Source organism: Pseudochaenichthys georgianus, chromosome 11, assembly GCF_902827115.2.
Source record: "Pseudochaenichthys georgianus chromosome 11, fPseGeo1.2, whole genome shotgun sequence".
In the NCBI taxonomy this organism is placed as follows: domain Eukaryota; kingdom Metazoa; phylum Chordata; class Actinopteri; order Perciformes; family Channichthyidae; genus Pseudochaenichthys; species Pseudochaenichthys georgianus.
In genome coordinates this window covers 9,800,550-9,815,957 of record NC_047513.1, presented here as the reverse complement: position 1 = coordinate 9,815,957, position 15,408 = coordinate 9,800,550, and the positions used below count along the sequence as shown (strand labels likewise).

General features: G+C 40.9%; 1 protein-coding gene across 1 annotated transcript in view; it reads right to left on the bottom strand.

The window, feature by feature from the left end:
* Nucleotides 1-13,433, bottom strand: part of dbpa (D site albumin promoter binding protein a) — a 44,940-nt gene extending 31,507 nt beyond the window's left edge. Inside the window, exons 1-3 of the mRNA XM_034094553.2 lie at nt 12,434-13,433; nt 5,869-6,158; nt 4,437-4,644 (exon numbers count right to left, since the gene is read on the bottom strand). Coding sequence (XP_033950444.1) covers nt 4,437-4,644; nt 5,869-6,158; nt 12,434-12,626 — 691 coding nt within the window. The 5' untranslated portion in view covers nt 12,627-13,433. The remainder of the gene's footprint in view (nt 1-4,436; nt 4,645-5,868; nt 6,159-12,433) is intronic.
* Between the last annotated feature and the right edge of the window lie 1,975 nt (nt 13,434-15,408).

Genomic DNA, 15,408 nt, shown 5'->3' with positions numbered 1-15,408 from the left:
GAAAGAGACTGCTTTGGAAAAAAAACGACAAATTATTTTGTAGCTCAGTGGGCATTCAAGAGCATCATTAGCGAGTGTCAGATGATTAAATCAGGCTCAAACCTCACATATTTCAACTTTTCTATTCAAATATTCAAATGATTACTTCATTTACAGATTGGACAGATGTCGATTCTGATTTTGATGCAGTTCTGCTGCTCTGGAAATGTCTTCTAAACCATGTAACAAAATGAATTCACCAATGTGAGGAAAAGACCATGCAGGATCATGTTTCATGTTTAAAGATAAAACCATAACTTTAAATACCTTTATGTTTAGCTGCTTGCGTTTCGTTAATGTATTTTTTAAGAAGAAAAGGGGATTCACATTAATCATTCTTAATGTTATATTTGCAGGGTTGACATCACATATTTGAAGGCTTGTAAGCTCATTTATATTTCTCTAAATGTATTTTCTATTCCATGTAGCATTATCTGAACAACAAAATCACCGTAAACTGTAGTAATCCAGATTGTTCTAAACAAGTTCTGGATATAAAGTCCCGTTGAACATTTATATTTAAACAACCTGTAATTATTTTGCAGTATAAAATCCAAGTATTTTTTTATTTAAAATCTGAAAATCACGAGATTTGAGTCGATAAATAGCTACATCAGAAGGCAAGTCTGGGGTTTTTTGAGGTACGGGAAAACTGAAAAAAAGGGAAAGCAACATTTCTGGGGGAATTTGTGTGTCAAGCTTCACCACAGCTGTTGATCCAAGCAGCATTAACTGTCTCTTTGTTTGTCCATCACTTTAAATCCCCACAGATGTGAATATCGAGCATTTATTGCCTTTTAAGCAACAAACAGGTGACAATAAACCTTATAAATCCACAGCTGTCTCCACATTTGTGTCCCCCCCCCCATCCCTCTGAGCTGTCTCCCTTTGACGCATAATGATTTTAAATAAAAGCAAACTGGCATGTGGATCAGATCATTCTTACCAGTTTATTTTCCATCTACTTCTCTGCGGCTCTGTAGTAACACTTCAGCTCCACAGCGACCTGAGGATTTTCTGGCTGGATGCATCATGCTCAGCTCAGTCACGTGTTTATAATTCAGAATCAAGAGCACCCACACACTTGCAAACACACTCACACACACACTAGGCACACACAAAAAACACACACACACCCACACAAGAGCATGTCACATTAAAGCCTAAACATTTGCATGCAAATGCGGAAACAAAGAGGACACTTTCATATTCATATGTGCATCTGAAGTTCAGCGTACTGCACAGACACACACACACACACACACGCGCACACACACGCACACACGCACAGTTAGAGCCTTGCAGCAGTATCCAGTGGTATTCGCTCCTCTGTATCAGCTCTGCCGAGGCTCTGCTGCTTTCTGTCTGTGTCTCATTTTCAATTTTCTGCCATAGTTTTTATGCTAATTAAATTATTCTTAAGAAACACTGCAGCTTGCTCTCATAGTGAAACACATCTTGTTGTTTATGACTCACAATGAAAAGACAATGATGCAGTCAGATTTCTCCGAATCGTATCTCGCAGTTTATCTCTCCCAGAGTATTCCTCTCTGACGTTTACAAACTCTACAACATACTGTTTTAGCATTAAGTACCACACACACACACACACACACAGAAATATGAAGTAAAGAGCCGATTATCAAAAGATTATTTCACAGCTGTGACCGGGGCTGGCAACATTTTCTACACAACAAAGCAGCAGGGCAGTCCCTGACGTTCCTACATGTCGATATACCTTCATAAATTCAGCCTTCGTATAAAGGGCAAAAAGAAACGCTTGAGCAGACACACACATCTGACCTCTGCATCGTCTACTTCGTACATTTCATATTTGTAGTTGCGCATGTGCACATAAAGATAGCTGGTTATGATGTAATCAGTACTATTTTGTTTTCTATTAGATGGACAATAGAAACATTTGTTGTTGGTAGTGATAAACACGCAGAGATAATAAGAATTTGCAGCTGTGTTTAATATCTGCCTTCTATCCGTTTTGGTTTCCTCTCCGGCAAGCACATTCTTGTAATGGCCAAATGATGGTAGTACAACCTCCGTGTTCGTCCGTGTTCGTCCGTGTTCGTCCGTGTTCGTCCTTATTCCTCCGTGTTCGTCCGTGTTCGTCCGTGTTCGTCCTTATTCCTCCGTGTTCGTCCGTGACGTCAGCGGGCAGAAACCTTTTTCCCCCCATTGACTTACATTGGGAAAGCGACCACCAACCACTGCCCATATGTTACTCATTTGGGTCTAAAAGGTGTAAAATGGTTTATAAATGAATCCAGTTATTTTAGATCTCTAATTGTTTTGGATGAGCGAAGATTGGCCGTGTTGTTACCAATTCGATTAAGCAAAAAACAAGTGTGCATACTCTTTGGACCCAGATACGGGCACTTTGGCTCTCAAGACTCAGGCCATTTTGGCATAATGCGCCACTTAGCAACTTTCATAGGAATGAGGGGGGGGTCCTGCCTCCAACTGTATCCAGTTCCCTTTATACATCCATGCTGTTTAGCTCTGGAAACCCACTGTTTGCTACCTTTAGCAGCAACAACACAGAATAACGTCTTCACTTTGTCAATAGTGCAACATAGTTTTGCAGACCAACGTTTTTTTAATACATAGATTTCTTCATTGGATAAAATCTTGGATGTTCCCAAGTAGCTCATATGACATAGTGTACATGGTACACTATGTCATATGAGCTACTTGGGTGTCCTTGGCTGCCGTTCTATCTAAATGAGAGGAGCTTGGTAATTAAAACATTTTTGGTATCAGCTCAGCTCCCTTGGAAAAATGTATCGAGGGAGAAACACAAAAAAAGGGCCAGGTAGTATACGCCACAACCTTTGCTAAAAGAGCGACACTAGTTGAATAGAGCCTTGCCAGACTAGTGAAAATGTATTTGCCCGGTTCGGCAGAAACATCCAAAATCCAATACAATGTAAGCAGATAGCTTACACACCTTCCGGCGCAGACTGAAAACTCATCTCTTTCGACTCCACTTCGAGCGATAGAACTATTAACAGAGCACTTATATACTAATAAAGGACTGGCTTATCTAAAGCCAGTTGAGTAGCACTTGAAATGTTTTAGCTCTATGAAACCTGATGTACTTATATGATTCTGTTTTCTTCAAGTTTGTATTTTGTTGCTCGAACGCAGTTATTGTAAGTCGCTTTGGATAAAAGCGTCAGCTAAATGCAATGAAATGTACTGTAATGATGCATAAACCAACAGTTTGCTTACATATTTACTACTTTATAAGGTAATATGCCAATGTGGTGTTTGTGGCTTGTTGTGCTGCCCACAAATGGCTAAAAAACAGAGTGCAGAATGATATCCTTATTCCCAGGTTACAAAGCAACAGCAAAGGAAAGTAGTTGTGTTCTGTAATGCTTACTATAAAGGACACACTGCCTTGAAAACTTGAAAAAGTCATATCAAATAATAAAACAATACATCATGCAAACATGATCTATTATACTGCCTTTCCCCGCAAGATGGATAATGATTCTTGCTTTTTTTTGGTATGTATACATTTAATTCACCTGCCTCATATGCATTAAAGCATCCTCACAGCTCTGCTTCTCTAAAATCCGATCAAACGATCTGAAGCCGTCCTTACATTCCCTCGCTAATCTTCTCATCCTTCCAATAAATGTTGAAACAATCGCTGAACATTTACAAAGACATGCGGTTGATCTGCCATTGATAAATCATCATAAAACTAGCTGCGATGATTCCTTCTATGGCTCGCAGGATTTCACAACACTGCCGTCAGCATTTCAATTAGCCAGAATTGAAAGTTGTCAGAGTTGAGAAATAAAAAATGAAAAGACAGACAGAGAAAATAGCTCTTCTGATGGTCATGCAGTTCAAGTTCACATCAAAACCAGCAGAGAGAGGAAACAATGAATTATGTATATATAATGGTTGAAAAGAGGCTGTCGCAGGGAGCCGAGGAGAGCTGCAGAACAATGTGTCATTTATCACACGGAGATATAATTAGACAAAATTCTACTCTGGTTATTGTTGAAGGAGTGGGTTAGTTAATTTAATGTATCATCCGTGTTCTCATTAGTGCCAGATCACATCAAAGCCTTTGCATGTGCGGCTTCGGAAATGTCTGACTGCATTAGCTGGTGCACAAATGTTGCCTTCTCACGTGAGGACTTCAATTTTAATCTCTGTGTGGACTTCTCAGGAGGAAAAGAGGATAATAAAAGCGTTCTCATTTCAGTATTTTTAAATTTAAAGATATAAAATATATAAAAAAGGTCCTCATATCATATCTTTCTACGGTATTATTGTTCAAAATGTGTTCAAATTCAATCTTCAAGGGCCACAATTGAATGAAACCGCCGGATAGCAACCCTTAAATTCACTCGTTCACTCACCATCTGGACACTCAGGTCCTCCCAACATGCCTTGTTCCTGCTGAGGTGGCAGGGGTGGTGGCGGTGGCGGTTGAGGCTGGACGTTCTCCAGTCCCAGCAACGAGGAAGAGGAGGATGAAGAGGACATTGAGGAAGAAGAAGAGGAGCAGGGCGGGGGAGAGCTGCGAGGGCACTGGGAGCTCTGGTTGGGCACCGCTGACTGGGAACTCTGGAAGGAGAGAACATTTAAATAAACGTTACTTTTGTCCAGGATTTTGAGATGTAAACACAGACTGATTGATCAAATTCTCTCTCATTAGGTTCCTTAAAATGTTTCCAATTCACAAAATATATAATTTGAGTATTTCATATTTAAACTTTTCTTTAAACAGCAGTGCCTATGGCGGACATTTTCTTAGGGACCTCATACCAAATGTAGAAAATTGCACTTTGTTTTAAAATGATGGGCAAGTTGTTATGGGTCCTAAGGGCTTTTAAAAATGTTTTCAATTAAATGGATCTTCTTTCTTAAACAGAAAAACAATGGGTACATTCATGGAGACAGTTTGATATCAACTTGGTTCCTCACAATTCTTAAAGCTATTCCACTTGGAGAAGAAGGATGGCACACATAGTAAGCTAGCAATCTAACTAGCAAAATGTTATAGTGACCGAGATAGCAGGCTAATGCTGTATTGACATTATGTTCAAGGTAGTTTTCCCCTATTGCCTGCCTTTTACACCTGAAGATAAAAAACAAGCCTAAATTAACCTTTTGTCACATGTTTTTAGCTGTTAGCTAATTAAATTTGTTGTGAATATTCACAACAAATTTAATTTGTGGCGTGAGTGCGTGAGATATGGGTTAATTGCGTGACTCTCACGCTCAATGCGTGAGTGTTGGCAGCCCTGTGTAACCATGTAAACACGACATTACACATTAGCAAGCTAACCTCCTAGCACACACGCTTGCTACAGTAGCTAGCGTGACAAAATGGCGTCCTTACTGAAAAAAAATGTTTTGTTTGAAACCTAAAAATAAAACATTATCATACGTATGTAAGCTAGTAAATACATAACAAACAAACACAAACAAACTTGTATCACCTAAACCATGATATTTTCCTGAACCTTCCAAAAGAGTTTTGATAGCTAAAGCTAATCAAGTGGTTCTGTTTCAAAACCTGTTTGCGACATTAACAAAAATGGTAATATAATAAAATATTTAATTTGAAAACTAGCTTTACTGTTTTATGAAGACTTGTTGCACATTTTACAAGTGGTTTTCTGCTTCGGTCACTTTACGGTGGCTAGCTAAAAGCACAACGTTGTTAATAGAAATAAATAAAGTCAGGTCAATATGTTTGGCGTGGTAAGTACTATAACTAACAGCTTGCAGCTTGGTGAGGTTGAGGCCAAGTTTTTAAAGCTTCAGTTTCTCCATCAGCTCTACCTGGGAGGGGATCTGGGCCCGGGTGGAGCTGGGCCCGTTGTTGTGCATGCCCATCCCGTTCTCAGTGAGGAACTCCTCCAGGTCCATGTACTGCAGCTGGAACAAGCCTCCGTCACAGGGCAGGGTCCTCTCCCACAGCAGCGGGCCCAGGAACGCTGACTGGGAGTTGGGACGCAGTGGGCCAGACCCAGGGGCTCCAGGGCCCCCTGGGGCCGCACTGGGAGCACCTGGCCCTCCGGTGATGACACTCGGATTTGATTCCTCATCAGATTCCGCAGGCTTATCTTTATCTGGAGAGAAGGAGAAGTATGTTAGATTATTTTAGCTGTGTAATAAAAGAAGAACCACCCTAAAATGGTCATGTATCTCAGTCCACTTTTCTGTGCTTATTATGAAAGGTGAAATAATAAGAAATGATACGAACTGAAAATATGCAGCTAGAAAATATGTGTTTCAGGGTGTGAAAATGTTTAGTATGTTGTGCTGTAGAGCAGAGACTCTAATTTGTTTTCTGTAATCAATCTGTCTTCAGCTTAATGTGACGATGTGTGATTTATTGCCTAAAAAAAAGCACTTAAACAAATGCAGTCCTCCATTCCAAAACACTGAGTGTATGGAAATAGCGTCATAGCATTTCAAGGCATTCTATCCTTACATACTGTATATGGTGACCAAAAGCAAATCCATGTGTCCCCAAACGACTTCCGCCGTCAATCCATAACTATAAAACAAATATCTCAAATCTGATGCAATTGTGGCCCAAAAATGATTCATTTAAAACATCCTTTCACACACTCTTTACAAGTGCTCAAAGACAGAGTGGACACCAGATGGTCACAGGTTTTATCCCCTACGGGTAACACACTTGAACATCCAAACACACATGCCTTTTGTTTTCTATGTAACGCTCCAAAATGGGAAAGTTAACTTCAGTTCAGCAAACGTTATATGGTTTACCTTGAATGCCTCATTGTCCTCAGAAAGCCTCTGACATATTCAGAAAACTGACATTTGGTTCCTTTTTTTGTTTTTTTAACCCCTTGTGATTGCATCCCTTTGTTCCTGAGGTGAACCAGATATTGCATTTATCTACAAGAAGCTGCGTTACAATCGTGTGAAACTCATCTTATTTTCCGACAAACAAACAGCTCCCGAGGCTGATTCTGTCATTTGATGAACACCATCTGATGTTTGTGTCCTTTGCTCTCTGGGAAGCACTTAGTTGCGATCATTAAAAGGCATCTATAAATACAGTTGGCTAAACTGACCCTGCACTATGACCTCTATCTAAGCGGTAGGGTCTGATGGAAAGATAGATAAGGCCATCAATAAAGCATCAGCACAGAAAATAAACGAAAAAAATCCTGCAAGTAAACAAAAAAAGAACCAAACTTCATCACAAGGAGAGAACTGGAGTGATTGTGTTGTACCCTGATCCTTTGATCATATTATTCTACAGAGTCAAGCCTCCCAAAGTGCATATTAATAAATGGAACAATGAATAATACAACCCAATAAAATAGTAATAAAAGAGCATATTTAACTGGGCTGCGGCGAAAGGGAAAAGGGGAATAATGAACAAGCGAGAGAAGGAGACATCGGGACGGCCGGAAATGTTCATTTAAAAGGGATTCAAGAACATAAAGTCAGGGGAGATTACAGCGGAAAGATGGAGGGACGGAGGAAAAAAGTTGAGGCCATTAAATGCATGTCCCCTATAATCTCTCCATCATCATCATCATCATCATCATCATCATCATCATCATCATCATCTGCCTGCCACTTTCTTTTCAATTACTGTCTGTTTAATACAAAACTCAAAGGACTCTAATGGCCCTTTTCCACTGCAGCACGTAGCACGGTTTAAGCGGGCCGGGCCAAACCAGGCCCGCTTTTTTTGCTTTTCCACTAGGGGTAGTTCTGGCTCAGGGCTACTTTTTCACCTTTTTTCTGGCCCTCCAAAATCGAGGTTCTTACCGGGCCAACAACCGGGCTGAATACGCTAAACTAGTGACGTAAACACTCTCGACTGCTGAATAGTCAGAGAGAATCGCTGGCAAGGGAGCTACGACTACAACAAAATGAACATATTTGACCGTGATTTAATTGTAATACACTTTTCAAAATGATGCCGAAGTAACAACATACTGATACCGGTCTGCAGACAGACGGCAGGCGAAAAACCTTTTAAAATCCGTGTTTTCTGAATGGAGACCGGATCGATCAGGCTAAACTAACGTTGTATAGGCTCCGTCCACACTCACAACAACGGCCGACAGACATAAATAAACCAGCGACTGTACTCGCCATGACACAGACAGTCTGTATTTTGTGCTTGTTTAACTTTTGTCCAGTTTCTGAACAGATATGAGGAGCTGTGAGCTCTGAGTGCTAACAGCTACCGGCTGATGTTTTGGTTTTGCGGTTCGCATTGAAGATGATGTCACGGCAGTTTTACGCATCGTCGCTCCGCCCGCCGAACAGCCGATCGCCCCGCCTACACTGCGTTACTATAGTTACTACCCCAGTTGGTAAACTGTAATGGAAATGCAGCATACAGTAAAGTGAGCCTGGCCTACCAAGGCCTAACCATACCGTACTAAGCCATGCTAGGTCCTGCAGTGGAAAAGCGCCATAAGGTAATAATATGAAATTGAGGAAATATGTGATTAATTTAAAGATGTACAAGTTGAATTAGTTGTTTTAAGACAACCTACAAAGCTAACAACTCTTAAATCTGCATATTTCTTTAATGAGCAAGTTAGCTTTAGCAGCTTTATTTACTAACAATAACAGTTTGGATGTGTCAGTCACTACCGGTTGGTTTGGGCACCTTAAACAGGCCAGATTTCAATGTAAATGTTGCAATAGTTTTGAGCTAATTTCAGGAGGAAAAAAAATGTCAAAATAAAAAATGTATGCAGTCTGTGCCCACTTCTGTTTAGCAAATGTTAGGAGATGGTTCATCTAGATAAACAGCTGGTTCTTCTATCCGGTAAACCATTGGAGAAATGCAACGAAATTAAGTCAGAAGAGGAAGTCAAATCTCATGGTTCAGAACAATATAAACATGGTTACATTTGTGCAATGATCCCAGAAACATTACAGATCTTTTATGGTTCTGCACAGATCTGATGTTTTTTTTTTTTTTTAAGCATCAATTGACGTCAAATGTCAAGTTTCCTTCGCATGCTATGTCTGGACTCGACTCTAGCTCATTTGGTTTTCAACTGGGCAGCATGCTAGGTGTTCTACTTGTAACGCACTTATTGTAAGTCGCTTTGGATAAAAGCGTCAGCTAAATGCAATGTAATGTAACTGGCAGCTTGTACGCTTTTCAGCAACACCTCCATAACATAGCAGACCACTCATTTGTCAAAGAGATTCGTCACTAGCGGGTCATGGGCCTAGGTTTGTGTAGGAACACAAACCTAGGGTTTTTAAATAACAAAATATTGCTAATAGCAATCCAATTTGTTTTCAGTCAACCCAGTTTTAAAACTAATGGATGAACTACGCTAACATTACACATTACAATTGAGTAAGGGCAGATGTTCCTCTGTTTGGTTGCTGATAAGAGGATTCAGCCAGTCTCCCATTTATACAGGAACAAATATGCGAACACTGAAGAGGTACGCTGTTCCCTTTGCATCTTTTTGGGGCAACACAGAGACATCGGGATGGACAGCCCGAAAACATAAATAAGACATGAAAAGAGAAGATGATGAGGACAGGCAGGTGGGTGAAAAGATGGCTAAATAAATAACACATTATTTGCCATAAAGTATGCCAGAAATTGCCAACCATTGCTCCGCTAAAAGTGTCAATTATTGTTACTTTAACCTTGATTGCCAGTGGCTTTTGAAAAAGCTTAACCAATAAAATAGCAGCTGTGTGACAAGGTCAGAATAAAAGCAAGCAGAGAAGGTAAACATAGAAACAAAGCCGCAAGATTTTGCCCCTACCTTGCAGTGAAAATGAGGTAATATACCAAATAATGAAAGTAATATTTACAAAACGTTATTTTGTTGACAATTCCTACTAAAGACACCATTAGCCACCACTAGGTAAATTAGCACCAACAATCCAAAGCAAATCCATGTATCTCATCATATAGTATGCTCATTTTGAATTTTCATGACTGAGGCTGCAGAGTGGAATATGTCTAGTGGAAACTATGTGAAATCACAACTGTATAAATACCCACATTGTATGGTACCTCAATACCAAAACACAGCTGATTGCCTGACTGTGTAGCCACAACAACATGGAGATGCTCCTACTGGGCTGACTAAGAGACAGTCATAGGTACACAGATTTAAAGATACAAGAAATAACTAATGTATGTGCATCAAAAGCACAAATGACTTAATGCTGCTTACAAATTAAAAGCCCACTTGCAGGCTCCATAGAAAGGACAGGAGAAGAAAGCACATATAACAATATAAAAGCAAGAGGAGCACAGGGAGAGACTGAAAACAGACAGAGATGAGAGTGTGCTGTAAAAGATGCAAAGGAGAAGCCTGAGAAAAAATGTAAATCAGCAGAGGGACCGAGGATGAAGAGGAAGAGGAGCAGGAGTGGGAGTTTGTGAAGGTGTCACACAAAGCTAGCCAGGAGGGCGGAAATGCATCGAGGAAACCAAAACCCACACAGCGGCATCGTCTTTTCTTTTTTGAACACATCCCTGAATGCATCACCTAACATTGGGACAGTATGCATTCTATGAGAGCTGACAATGACGCTGACGTGGGGGCCTCTGAGCTGCTTTCTGACTCCATGGAGAGCCTGTCAGCCGCACTCACCATCATCATCATCATCTCCTCCTCCTCCTCCTCCTCCTCCTCCTCCTCCTCCTCCTCCTCCTCCTCCTCCTCCCCCTCCTCCTCCTCCTCCTCCCCCTCCTCCTCCTCCTCCTCCTCCTCCTCCTCCTCCTCCTCCTCCTCAGGAACAGAAAGCAGCTGCAGTTACACCCAGATGCCACCAGGGGCCGCCAATAAGCAGGAGTCTTTTCTCCCTTTCTTTATTCGGTGTGTTAACTTTTATACATACTTGTGGTCCATTGTGCTTGTGAGGACATTTTAACACATCATCACAGTGGCTTAATAATAAAGTTTGGATTTAGAAGAAGAACAATTTTCAAGAGAGTGATTTTAAGTGTCCTCACAAGCACAGCAAAACCAGTATCTGAGCGTGCGTGTGTGTGACAGCAGCTGACTGGGAGTTATGAGATCCCCACACTAAGAGAGAGGAAGGAGAGGCAGTCTGGTTAATATTTGTCATGGCAGCTGGTGCATGGGAAACAATTCAATCCCGCTCACTAACCTTTATTTAAACAGAGCGGAGAACCAGAACGCTGCTGCTGCTGCTGCTGCTGCTGCGGCTGCTGCTGCTGCTGCTGCTGCTGCTGCGGCGGCTGCTGCTGCTGCTGCTGCTGCTGCTGCTGCTGCTGCTGCTGCTGCTGCTGCTGCTGCGGCTGATTTTTGTTTTGATGGCATTAAATCCAGATTGTGTTTCTTTTTTTGAACCCTCCTCATCCTCCTCCACATGGGCTTTTCATTCCAGCACCATAATGCAAAGGGGACGCGTTTAATATCAGAATCTAGCAGGCCAGAAGGAGGACGGATAGATATGGAAACAGTGCGTGCGTGCGTGCGTGCGTGCGTGCGTGCGTGCGTGCGTGTGTGTGTGTGTGTGTGTGTGTGTGTGTGTGTGTGTGTGTGTGTGTGTGTGTGTGTGTGTGTGTGTGTGTGTGTGTGTGTGTGTGTGTGTGTGTGTGTGTGTGTGTGTGTGTGTTGGATAAGCAGGAGCTCTGTCTTTTACAAACACACACACTCAATCACGCACACACACACACACACACACACACACACACACACAGCAATGACAAATAAATCAGTCTAATATTCTTGTGTGTCCCTGCAGAGATTATATTGAGTAAAGGCTCTCTAATGAGTATTTATTCAAGTTTTTTCATAATTAGAACAGCAAACAAATGATCATTTTGATTCTTATTTTCTTGATTAAAATGTAAGAAATGTAAGAAATGCTGATTCTAACTTCCCATAGGAGTATACCTGACATATTCACATTGCTTGTCTTTACCAAACAGTCAGCACCCGCATCCCGTATCAGGTTGGACAAATGAAAGCCTCAAAATCATCCCTTGAGAAGCTTGTACCAAATACTTTCTGGCTTGTTGTCAACTCATTGATGAATCAAGTGTTGGCTCAATACCTCCTTAGCATGATATTTTCTGCATTTAAGGTTCATGGTATCCTTACTGCACATAATATGGATTATTTAACAATAATATATTACAACATGTATCAGACAAACATGCATTGTACTTATGGTGCATGCATATTAATTGTAGTCCATTTGAATGCAGCTAATGTACATTAAACATGCATTAATCTATGATTGCTATGCAGTTGCTTATTGGCTGAGGTATATATTTCCTTACTGTCCCTTTAAGAAGTTTCTCCCCTAGGATGCCTCTCTCTTTCTCACACGTATGTCCACACACACACGAACATGAACATGAACACGTGCACACACTCACCTTTCATCTCGCAGCAGTCCTTGGCCATCTGGTCGGCCTTGATTGGCAGCTGGAGCAGGGTCTTCAGGTTGGTCATGGAGGTCAGGTGTCCTCCCTGGGTGCCACTTCCGGCCGAGTTGCTGGCCCCAAACTGGGGGCTGGTGGCCCCGGCAGGGAGATCCGGCGGTAAGAGCTGAGTGAGAGGCCTTGACATAACTTCAAGGGGGGAGGAGGAGGAGGTGGGAGGTGAGAGAGGGGAGGAGGTAGAGAAGAGCAACCTGCAGACTCTAAGTTCAAGATCAAAATAATCCAATTAGTGACGCTAATTGACAGGCGCGTCGTCACAAAGGTGCGCGGGCAGGTAACGCGTTTAAGATCTCCACCTGGAATCCCGATTATCCGCCCGTCCCATGAAGAAAAAAGATGTACAAAATTAAAAGAGGGGGGACTTATCTCCAAAATGGCACCATGTTCGCCGAGTCTAATTCATCCTCTCGGTTCTGGCTGAGCCTTCACCTCTTTGAAACAACTCTGCAATAATGAACGCGCACACAGGAAGACAGATTGGATCCTGGAGCTCGCGGCGAGTAAAGTCCTCTTTGAGTTAGTGTTAAAGGAAACTCTCGATCGGGTCCGGTCCGTTGGTCGGTCGCTTGCTTTTTAATCCGGAGGGGGGAAAGCAAAATTAAAATAAAAGCAGATTCAAACGCGGATGGCCGTACAGTTCCATGTAGTGAGAGAGGATTAGAAACAGTCGAGGCGAAGAGTCTCCAAGATATAAAAATATAACTTGTGATTAAATATGAGCGACAAAATATAAGATGAAGGAAATAAAGAGACCCCCCCCGAAAAAAATAAAATAATATCCAGTAGTATGAGAGTCAGATAGATGAGACTGATGGCTCTTATTTTCCTCCCTCTCTCCCTCTCTCCCTCCCTTTCTCTCGCTCTCTCTCTCTTTCTCACACACACATACACACACGAACACACACACCTCTCTCTATTTTCGTCCTTCTTTCTGACTCCCTCTCTCAGTCAGCTGGAACCAACACGGGCCGCTCGTGTGATGTCACCGCTCACGGGGGAAAAGTGGATCATTTGCATAAATAAGCCACGCCTCCCCTGTCAGTAAAGCATTCTGCGTTCAGGATGCATGGGAAAGGTGGTACATTTGAGTTGTTTTACATGTAAACTATACGGTTCCAAATGTAATTTTACTTGATGGCAAATTTGAATCTAACTGCGGGATAACTTCAAATGATATTCAACTTGGTTGAATTATCCTCCAACAGTTTTTAATAATAGAGCAGTTGGTCAAACTAAAAAATGAAAATTGAAAACTGAAAATGTCCTATTGGATTGTAGGAATATATAACAGCAATTTGTTTCAAGGTTCAAGGTTCTTTATTTGTCATACGAACATAGCTACAGAGTAGTTATGTCGATGAAAATATTGGGTCACAGGCTTCTCCAACAGTGCAACACAATAATACAGAAAAACAGAAAAATATAGTGGAGTAAATATTAAAAAGTAAATACAAAAAGAAAAATAGTTTAAAAAAAGTGAAGCCAGTTTGTACTGGCTTCTGACATTTTATACACAAAATGTTCAGTTTGCTTTATTAAAAAATGACGACATTTAATATTACCTTTAAACCAAATATCATAAAGATCAAAGAGACGTCATGAAAACTATTAGGCTAGTTCTGTTTCATTATTGTTTTTGTGTTGCATGTTTAAACTTCTAACTAGCCTATATAAAACGGCAGCTGAATTGACCAGTAACAATATTAATAATATTGTTATTTTATTATAAGGCCTCCTTTACACTGCATGCATGTCCAATTCAAATAGCTTTTTCATTTGTACGACAAATGGAAAAGCTATTGAACAACACCAAAATAATAATGACAGCCTATAAACTAAATAAAAGGCATAAATCACACATCAAGCACTGCTATACAGGCTTTAACAGTATTCGAGTGTGCTAAGACTAAAGAGAATAGTTCAGTTCAACAAATGATAACTTTTTGTTTACCTAATTATGTTTCACTTTGGATGTTTGGGAATTTCCTTTAATAGTGGTAATCATCGCGTTCTAGTTTTCCTACAGGTGTACATGAACGCAACATATATATGCATAAAGAAAGCACACCTCCCCGCCAATTCAGCCAATGGCTGACAGCAGCTGGGACTGTTGCACAGTAAGACACGCCCATCTGAGCTGAGCTCCTCTGTGGATGGACGATGAACGCACCCGCCACTCTCTTCTTCTCTCACGCTGTCATTTAAACAGGGAGGCCAACAAACAAGATGACCACTGGCTGAGAGTAACACTGAAGAGCCGCACAGCACAGTGCTGAGACTTCAGGGTGTTGTTTGCTCTTTGTACCTTCACCCTCTGTGTTATCTTAGAAATGTTGGAAAATCTGATTATTTTTATCCACAACGTGACAGGATTTGCAGGGTCAGAATAAGCAGCTCAAACAAAGCAATCACGCACACCAGGTGTCCAGATGTGGGCGGAAAGAGTCTCCCACAATATATAACAAACACTTCTCTGCTACATTTACAGGTAGAGATAACACTAATGGCGTAATTTGTCAGGAATATAAACTGAACATTGTATTTATAACTGGACAATTCAGCTGCAGTTCTTTTTATAGTTTATAATTTTAAACATGCAACACAAAAACATACAATATAAAACATAAAACACTAAGAGTATTTCCAATAATATTAGTTATATATTTGTGTTTTATTTTCAGCACCCCAGCTCTACTAAAGTACATTTTCCTTAGATCTTTTTGAATACTTAATTTTTTGATAAATGTTAATTAATATATATTGGGAATGGTTTCACTCATAAAACAACTATATAATATGGAGTATTGAAATAGTCACATGTATGAGAGGTGAAAGTGTATTTAATCCCGCACAAATGGTCGGCAGAGCCACACGGTTCGTCTGTTTTTCTCCCTGTTAAATGTCCCTAT